This window comes from Trypanosoma rangeli (assembly GCF_003719475.1).
Source record: "Trypanosoma rangeli strain AM80 chromosome Unknown Tra_15.4_contig_00393, whole genome shotgun sequence".
Lineage (NCBI taxonomy): Eukaryota > Euglenozoa > Kinetoplastea > Trypanosomatida > Trypanosomatidae > Trypanosoma > Trypanosoma rangeli.
Window position 1 is genome coordinate 1 of NW_021706139.1, and position 9,726 is coordinate 9,726.

The 9,726-nt window shown below is 52.5% G+C and overlaps 2 protein-coding genes and 1 pseudogene across 2 annotated transcripts, besides 5 other annotated features; all 3 read right to left on the reverse strand.

The window, feature by feature from the left end:
- Positions 1-21: 21 nt before the first annotated feature.
- Positions 22-363, reverse strand: TraAM80_08254 (hypothetical protein; annotated as a pseudogene).
- A 198-nt stretch (positions 364-561) lies between these two features.
- On the reverse strand, positions 562-3,555 carry TraAM80_08255 (uncharacterized protein; the record flags this gene model as incomplete). The annotated part of the gene is made up of 1 exon (XM_029385008.1): positions 562-3,555. The coding sequence occupies one exon, from the start codon at positions 3,553-3,555 to the stop codon at positions 562-564; it is 2,994 nt and encodes a 997-aa protein (XP_029235132.1).
- A 437-nt stretch (positions 3,556-3,992) lies between these two features.
- Positions 3,993-4,014: a microsatellite.
- Positions 4,015-4,055: a sequence feature (A-rich).
- A 420-nt stretch (positions 4,056-4,475) lies between these two features.
- Positions 4,476-4,523: a microsatellite.
- A 36-nt stretch (positions 4,524-4,559) lies between these two features.
- On the reverse strand, positions 4,560-9,008 carry TraAM80_08256 (transcription elongation factor SPT6; the record flags this gene model as incomplete). Its single annotated transcript, XM_029385009.1, has 1 exon — positions 4,560-9,008. The coding sequence occupies one exon, from the start codon at positions 9,006-9,008 to the stop codon at positions 4,560-4,562; it is 4,449 nt and encodes a 1,482-aa protein (XP_029235133.1).
- A 75-nt stretch (positions 9,009-9,083) lies between these two features.
- Positions 9,084-9,117: a microsatellite.
- A 142-nt stretch (positions 9,118-9,259) lies between these two features.
- Positions 9,260-9,302: a microsatellite.
- Positions 9,303-9,726: the final 424 nt, after the last annotated feature.

Here is a 9,726-nt window from a genome sequence, read left to right on the forward strand (position 1 = left end):
GGGGTGAGGGACACTAGATGCAGGTCACCTTGCTGCCGGTGATTGCCCGTCCATCACTATCCGGCAAATACAGACGCACGACTACAAACCTCGTCTTGCGGTACACCTCTGGTATCGTCAGTCGAGTCGGGTCCGCGATGAATTGCCATAGTGCAATGGTATGCTGCGCGGAGAGAAAAAACTGTTTTCCAGAGGCAGCGGCGCCGTGTGCCGTCTTCAGCAGAAAGGCGGTCCCCATCATGAGCCAAATCGGCTGCGGCATTTTTTTCGGCACGTGCAAAAAAAACTCATAACAGGAAAACAGCAGCTGTGCTCGCGGTGCGACAGCGCCATTCCTTTGAGTTGCACGCCAGTTTCACAACCAATCTAACAGTAGATGCAGCTAACAAACAAACAAAAACCTTTTCCGTTGAAAATATTGAGAAAAAAAAAAGGTGAAGGCAGGAATGTCGTCAAACGGCAGCCCCAGTCAAAAGTATCTCTTCCATCCCCACCCCCACCCCCACCCCGCATCAGCATCGTTCTGCCAAATTTACTTCAACTGGTTCGTGAACTGGCGCATTAGCAGGATTTCCCAGCAATTCCACAGCACCCCTCCACTTCCTCTCCCTTATCCTCGTCTGCCCCCTCATCACACCGCAAAGTGGCGGCACACAACTCCCCGCTCTCACCTCCACTACCCGCAGGGGCATCTCTCGGGGCCGCAAGGCACAACTCTCCGTGCGACTCAAACATATTACGCTCAAAACCTGCCGCCGTAGAGAGCCGCATGAGGAGTGAGCGGCAAGATGGATGCTTACAGTCGCGGGGGCCGTGCTCCATCGCAAAGGAAATAAATGCACCGTCCTGCAAACGAATGGGCAATGACGAAACGGTTTGTGCCTCATACAGCCACTGTATCAGTTCGTAAATCAGGCCACACAAGTTTTCTTCCTCCTCATGTCCCCGTGAGAGACGCAGAAGAAGTGACAGTAATTCCACAAGGCGATCCGTGGCACATAACTGGCACACAACCTCCGTCACGTCAACACCCTCCATATGCAGCATGCTGCATAGCAAGAACAAGAGGCACGTATACAGTGCAAAGGGTAGTGGGGACGCATTAAGTAATCGAAGTGCCGCCGTGACAAGGCCTGTCACTGCTTCAAGGGTTGCATGGGTATGGCTTGCGGCGCTGTGCTCCAAGACACCGCGCAAGACAACCAAAGCAACCCGGAAGTCCTCCATGGTATTCATATTTTCCGTCGTAGGTGCAAAGGTTGAGAGGCTCGCAATAAAAAACTGCATGCGACTCAGCAAAACGGGGACGACAGACTGCCCTGCCTGTGAGACGATGTTAAGGGCAGTGTCGCAAAGTTCCTCATCTGTCACAAGCGTCAGCGCAGCATCAAGGAGCAGATCAGGTGAAACAACATCTTGAGAAGCAGCAATAAGAAACGCGATGCCCTCGAGAACATTACACTCCTTCACTGGGAATCGCTGGGGCTCTATTTGCGGTACGTGCCTCGTCACCCGCACCAGCAACGAAAGCAGATGAAGAGCCTCGCAACTTCTACTCCCGTCACCAGTATTAGCCTCTGCATCACTGCTAACAGGTCTCTTATTTTTCGTCGTAAGATATATCTGGCAGCACCGCGTCAACGAAGCACACAGGAGTCGAAGGAGGTTTTCATCCTCAAACAAGTAGGCGGAACCATCCTTGGAAGCGGCGACTGTCTCTAGGAGAGTGTTCCAAAATGCATAAGCATAACCAGGGACAGTCTCTTCCCACGCCTGTAGTCGTCGTGAGGCCAGTACGATGATTTCAATCCATTCAAGCGTAACACTTGACGGTAGTCTAGAAACGATGACGGCCATGATGTTAAGAGAGCCTATGAGATAGAGGGCATCCAACTCGCTTGGGGCGACACTCTCACCAAACGCAAGAGCAGCGTTCATGTATTCATAGTCTAACACAAGTGTGGCTGCCAAGGGGTATGCCTTTGCAAGTAACGTCAAGGCACAAATAGAAGCTTTCAAAACTTTTGCATTACTTCGTGCCTCTGTGGCAATTGCCCCGATGCATGCAAGTGCTCCTTCCGGCAACAGTCGCACTTCATCGCCACCCAACTGAGCAATCGTGTCGAGTACGAGGAACAAGGCAGTTTCCCCATCGGTGCCATTCAACAAGAGAGAAAGATTAGAATCTTGGCTCATATCTTCAATGGCCCTGCATAGCACCTCGATGCATTTCGATGCCAATATCACATTCCGCCCCTCATCTGAGAACTGAAGAATCGATCGAAGTAATCGAAGTGCCCCCACAATGACACTGTTGCTGTAGTCCGTAAGCAAATCTTCTAAGAGTACGACGCCACCGAGGAGAAAGAAATGTTCTACTAAGCAATTCTGGTAGTACACGGGATCAAACCCCTTATAATGGTACCGCTCTTGTGACTCTGACTGCTGCCGTGGAGCTACCGCCTTCCACTCCCGCCCACTAATGGCAAAGGCAAGGATTGTACAGGCGCATGCGCTAACGTTCTCATCCACACCACTGGCTGCCACAACCACAGTCTTCAGAGCCCCTGGCAACAACACCAGCAGTGCGGCTGCCATGCCCGGTGGCGCGTGTGGAAGAAACAGCAGTTGAGCGATAGCGTGAAGATCCCTCATCCGGGCTGCACTGTCGAACTGATCTCTCCGCAATGAGTCAAGCGCCGCACTCAACGCGGCGACAGGAATATCATCGCTGCCAGTCGCCCACGCCTCGCTGAGTGTTTGCGCCTCGTTTCCGTCTTCGTCCGCACCGGCCGCACGTGAGTTGGTGAGCATGGCGAGGCAGTCATCGACGTCCCTGTCGGATTCCGCCGCCGTGAGCCGCACGACAACGAGCAGCTGCAATGCCATACTCATCACGCACTCGTCTTCCCGCACACTTTCAAGGGCGCAAAGGCGTATCAACCGTGAGACAACAGCACCGCGCGCCGTTCTCGTCACACTACAACACGCTCGCAGCAACCCTAGAGAGGCCGTGAGAAGGCCAGATGGCACGTGCGTTCCACCATTAAACCAAAGGTCATCCAACCGCCACCAAAAGTCATCGTCACAGAGCAACCGCGACGCAAGTCTTTCGCCCTCAGAGGCCAACTGTATTGCCCAACCAAGCAGTGAAGACGCCAGATTCGCCAATGTCGCGTTATGGACAAAGACAAGCAACATAAACGTTGAAAAATTCTTGTTGATGTTGTCCATCAGCTTGTCAGCACGAGCGCCGGACACCGCCAAGGCAGCTGCAAGCTTCAAGATGGCCCCGTCGACATCTTCGCAGCGGCCCGCCCGAGACAACAGGGCTGACAAACACGACGGACATCCCTGCGCCACATACGACAACAGAGGTCGGTTTGCCTTGAACTCCTGCAAAAGCGCCCTGCAACGATCCGGCAAGCGCGTGATATCGCCGCCTTGCCGCGTCTCACGCTCTATTTGCTCCACTTCACGCATCAAGGAGCTGCGTTGCTCGGGAAACTGTCGAGCAAACCGCGCCATAATGTGTTGCGCCCGCTTGAGACCCATTTGTTGCGCCAAAAAAAAAAAGCAAAAATCAAAAAATATATATATATTTCTTCCTCTTGCAGCTGTTTCCTTCGGAGTCTGACTAGGAAGCAACAAGACGTTACGTAGTTCACAAGTATTATGGTCGTTTCTTTTTTTTGCCGCTGCTACTTGTCTCCCGCCTATCCACTGCAATTCACTACCACAAGTTTCTTCCTTTTTGGTTTTTCCCTCAACCTCTTATGATTGCTTTTTAATCGATCCACAGCTACTGCTGCCTCCCCACAACCAAATTTACTCTCCCTACCCTTTTACTTATTGTCTTTTGATTGTCCCCCTCCCCCCAGTGGTAGTTATTTTGTGTCTTTCCTCGGCTGCTGGCGAACCTTGCAGCCCACCTCCCAACGCTTTTTTTTTGTAGCTGCTGCGCCCCCGCTGACCCAACTTCTTCTAAACCTAAAAAAAAAAAAAAAAAATAAATCCTAAGCAAAACAACCCAAATGGAAGAAAACGAAACAAAAATGCAGCCATCCTTGTCAGAGTCACTCTGGCGGCGACATCCAGCGAGTGCGCCAACAACCCGCCGTGGCCACCACACCTCCGCAGCCACATCTGTGCGTGCGGGTGTTCCCAGCGTATACAGTTTAAGAGGGCCTCTCTCCCTCCTCCTCACAAGGACCTTCCGTCATCACTTAGGTTTTTGTTTTATCCCGCTTTTTTTTTCTTCCGTTGGTAGCAAGTCCCTCACCCTTCTTTGCCTCCATCTTTCCTGCTCCTCTTCCTGTTCTCAGGTGTGTACTCTTCTACTTCTCTTCGTGTAGGTGCTCTATTCGCCTCCTTCATGCGTAGGAGACGGAGGCCAAACAGAGCAGCAGACAGAAAGGAAGATAGACCACCCCTCACCTGCAGCTCCACAACGACCACAACGAGCCGCTAAGATACCCCCTCCTCTCCTCTGCTCTCCTCTCATCCACCTTCTCCTACTTCTCGCTTTCTCAGGTACATAGAAGGAAAGAAAGTACTAGTTACGGCAAACGCTGTCCGTCAGTACCCCACCGCCAACGAGGCCGCGCCAGGCCCTTCACGAGTTCACTGACGTGCTCGGCGTTGCGGCACTTCACCCACCTAAAGTCAATCCCGCCCTGCCCGTCGCTGCGCCGAATCGGAACGCGTACATAAATGCTGATGTCATCAATGTGAAGATGAAAGTTCCGATCCGTCGTCCCTCCGCGCGTAAACACGCGATAAAACGGTGGCCTAGATTGTTGAGAGACCTCAGCAAAGGCATATGTTAAGCCAAGGCCACTCTGGTGCTGGGCCTCCAGTGCCCCCTGCACATCCCGGACACTCCCAACAAACCGTCGGTGGTCGCGGATGCTCTGTACGAGCAAAACCATCGGTGCAATGAAATTATTGAGGAACTCGTCCACGTCGTCAAACTCCAGCTCGCGACCCGTCACCTTGTCCTTCAAACGGTAGTAAATAGCACCGTTTGAACGCCGTTCCTCACTGATAAGCCAGTTGCATGTTGACCTCTCACCAATCTTCACCACCGCAATGGCCTTGTTGCGCCTGCCAGCCGCCGGGCGAAGAATAACCTCCCCAATCTTCTTGTTATGAAGATATGCTTGCGCAGTGGCACTAGTGGAGTCGCGAAACAGCGGGTGGCGTGATATCTTTGTTGCAAAGACACGAGCTTCCACATTCATTCGCACCGTACGGAGAGAGTTTGCGCTGCTCGTCGCATCGTCAGCACCTGCGGCGTAAGACAAGTAATGATGATCCCCGCCTATGCCGTCCTCGTCACCACCCTCCACCCTACTGCGATCACTAGTAGACAGGGTGTCACGTGGTCGGCACCACCGCAGGCGTAACTCGCAGCGCTCCCAATTGCAGCCAATAACAACGCCTTGAATGGGCACACCACGGCGCAGCCAAGTGGGAGATGCCACAAACGAGCGGTTTTGTGGCGTGCCAGCATTATCATGCAAGGCTTGCTCATACAAGAGAACATCCTGCTTCATTGTCTCATCGCCAATGTCTTCTGCGGCAATGAAGGCGCCCAACCCAAACGATGTGGAAAGACGAATACCCGGCACAGCCCCACCACCGCGCACGCCTTGCACCGTTCCCGTCACATACTCCCCCTCACAGATGACTAGAGAGCGTGTATCAGCTGAACGAGTCTCAGCAGACGCGCCGGATTGTGTGCAGTAAACGATGCCCGTCACACACGTCATGAGTTCCCTGTGCGACAGTCGCCGGTACGGCCGTCGTAGAAAGGACTGACCCGCCGCTATCATCTCCTCCTGCAGAAACTCCACCTCTCTCTCCCCCAGCAATGAATCCCACTCGGGACGATGGGCCTCGCGAATAGCGGCAATCATATCTTGCTGATGTGCGTGGCGGTCAAGGCGGTGACGTTTGTCTGACGCCTCCAGTTGCATAAAGTCCACAAGCGCAACTAGTCTTGATGGGATATTTTTAAGTGCCGCTCTCGCAACAAACGCCGCGGCACTGTACCACTCGCGCGGTATCAACGTTTGATCAAGAAGATGCCACCGGAACGATGACCCTCCATCGCCGACAGAAACGTCACTTGGGGGGCCCAAACGCAGCGAAGAAATCGCATTAAGTAAAACATATGCCCCTAACCACTCTGTAATAAGCTGGCCACACTCTTCACGACTATTCGGGCGACGCAACGTCAGCAGATTCTGCAGCTTACGCGCCCTTGATGGACCAAATCCCGCTATAAACTGCAACGACGCCACGCTTGCCGGTCGGGTAACGCAGTCCTCGACCCAAACTCCGCATGCAGTAACCCACAGACTCATTTCCCAACAAAGTCGCGCGTAGAGTTGATCCTCCTTCTCACTTGTTGTATGCACGGTGGCACCAAGAGAAAGACGTAGCGCCGTTCTTTCCTTGTCAAAGAGAACACAAATGGTATGGAGCGGGTCTTGTACGTAACGCGCCAGGGCTACAGAGGTACGACAAAGAGAGTCCGTTCCAGGCATCTCAAGCTCCGCGTAGGTTGTGCTGCTGTACAAACGTGCCACTTCTACTGGAGCCCAGACAACAGGGATGTGAACATGAAAAGTTGTATAGACGTGTTCCCGCAAAAACCTTAGCAAGGAACGCATCAATGCGAGAGATGCTATGTTAGAAGCCCCGACAACAATTACACTAGGGCTATAACGTGAGCAGAGTTTCTCAAGCTGATTCTGCTGCATCAAATTGGCCGCTCGACCACTTTCGGAACTCAATGCGCAGTCTGCCCACCGCATCGAACCAATAAAAGAGCCAGACTCATCAATAAAGCTTATATGAGTCATGCCGTTATCAGCGCGGTAGGCGGCACACACACGTGCAAGAGGCTTGTGACCGTGCACTTGTATCCGTTTCAATGGGAGGGCCTCTACAACATTCCACTCCGGCTCCCATGTGAGAACGTCGTTGTCGTAGGCCTCAAGACAGAGTCGTGTAGGTTCATAGGAGCCTTGAGCACACATCAGGCCAAGGCGTTCCACAGCTTGTGTTTGCACAAAATGTTGTGCAAACTGACTGAGCTCCGCCTTTACCTTTGGTATAAGACCGTCGATCAGTCGCACCAGCAAAAGTCCCATTGCCCTTTCTCGCTCTAAAAACCACTCATCTGCGGCGGAGGAGCGATCGTACAGCTGGCGCAGATTCATCTCACGGTACACTAGATCCTCACTCAAAACATAGTAGAGTCCCACCGTGCCTTGCCGCTCTCGCTCCAGTAAATCCAGATAGTGCCGGGGATGCTCCACAAAGAAAGTGGCCAACGAATACACATCGTCTCTCCTTTCACAGAGCTTGTACGTCACAATGAGATCTCCTTCCGCACAAAATACGTCAAACAGCCGCTTTCGGAGAATAGGCAGCTTTGAAAATTGTTCCACAATAGCCTGGTTAAAAAGAGATAGTACAGCCTCAGCGGAGCGCGGTGCGCGAGCGGTGGCGCCAACATGGCGCGCCCAATCCATCAATGGTATTGATTGCGGCGACTGACACACATGAATTGGCGCGTTAGCAAGCAGGTTTTCTTGGTACTGGAGCCCAGTAATGGTGTACTCCTCAAATGCGTCCTCGAGACCGAGCCTCTTTAGCACCTGCGTTGGCCCCCGCCCATGACCGGCGGTAAGAAAACTTGAAAACGTCTGCCAAAGGTCTGCCTCAATGCCGCTCTCAAAGACAAGACTTTGCAGCGCCACACGCTGCTCCTGCACGCTAGACTCGGGGTGATCCTTCAGCTTTAACAGCAGCTGCTGCCGCTGACTTTCTAGGCGGTGGCAGAGAACATCAAGCTCAAGAATGCGCACTAACAAACGACCCAGTTCCACAAAACATGGCTTGCGTTGAACAAAGTCACTGTCATTGCTGTCAAGACGATTCCAAGCAGAGTTACCCTCACCGATCGAACGGTCAGCCAATGCACTGAAACCAACGTATGCGTCAGATATGAACGGGCGTTGTCGTCTTCCAGTTTCCACACTGTAGGCGTAAGAAGAAACGGGCAGTGTACTTTCTGCCGCCTCTGTGAGCGGTGAATTCTCTAGCAACGCGCATAAGAGGGGGTGTAACGCAGTCTGGTGATACAGCATCAAATGCGCCGGTTCCATGTATTCCTGAGTCATCTTTCGCACGGCGTAGGCGATAGCCACCACCACAGGTTCGTCTACCACCTCCGGTGGCGGGCGAGTTGCAATAGCGCAGATGCGAGTGTTGTGCGCCAGTGGCTGGCCAGCACCACGCAACTGCCGTAGGATCCAGAATGCCTCATATTCAAGGGGTATTTTGTAGGAATAGCCGTGTGGTAGTATACGCGATCCAAGTGCTGGTCGCCTCTCCTGAACCTCAATGGCCTTGAGTCGCTCCGGCAGCGGATCCTCCGCCATACGTTTGTCCTCCTCGCCAAGGCCGACACGATGCAGCTCAAGTTCAACGCCAGTGACAGCGGAGTCTGCGGCGGTCGCATCTAGACCCATCAATTTCGCAGGCTCCTCCTGGCGCTGATTGTCACTGCGGTGGATCCACGACAAAAACTCCTCATCATTCATAAGTTCTGACTCCTCGGAAAATTCATCGGCGCTGCCCTCTTCATCGGCACCATCTTCTTCATCCTCTCCCGCCTCCTCTCCCTCGTTTGCCTCCTCCACATATGTAGTGTCCTGCAAATCCATTAAGGCGCGTCTGAGGTCCTCCTTTGCCCTCTGCTCCCGCAGACGGTCTGCCGCCGTCCTGAGCCGCCCTACGTGCTTCTCCTCCTCCTCCTCCTCCACCTCCTCCTCGGCGCAGGTGAAGATGACTTCATTAAACGTCTCGTGAAGGCGCTCAAGGCAGAGTGCTGGATCAGTGAGATTCGTTACCCACATGGCGCCCGCAAGCATCTCTTCAACAGTGCGTGGTGGCATTTTCAAAGCAACCTCCGCCGCTGTCTCCTCCATTCCTTCCTGCTGCTTCGTCGTTATTTATTCCCTGATGTGCACCCCAACAAGGGTAGATACAACAGTGACGGTAAGCAACAACAACAACAAAAAAAAAATTGAACAACAAGCCTCGGACACCATGCAAAAAATAATAATATTCTTTTAAAAAAAGGACATAATATTATATTATATTGGGATTTTTCTCACCAAAACACCGCCAGGTTCTGCCATCTCTCTCATAGGCCCTCAAAAAAAAAAAAGGCAAAAAAACACACACACACATTGCACACAACCCCCACCCACAGAAAAACAGGACATCACTTGTGTAGTCCAAACCAATTCAAGTATGGCCTACATTTTTTTCGGTGATATTACTGGTGTTGCTCCACACCCTACTTTTTGTTGCTCCATCACCTTCTTTCAGTGTTGGAACTTGGAGAAAGAAAGCATACACCAGTTAGATAAACTCCTTTTTCTGAAAGCGTTGACACCAGTACTCAGTATGTGTAGTATATGAATTTATGAGTATGTATTGACACATTGCTTGACAAACGCCGCAACTTAGAGCCTGCTAGCACTCTCATGACTATGTTTTTTGATGCGCTGCACATGGACTCGTAGCGGTCCACGTCCCACCGGCAACCAAGCGCGATGGGTGACCTCTGCTCCATCTCCGTCACACACACATCCATCATATTCATCGTGCCCGTCGTTGATCTTCCGCCCGCGCACTCCA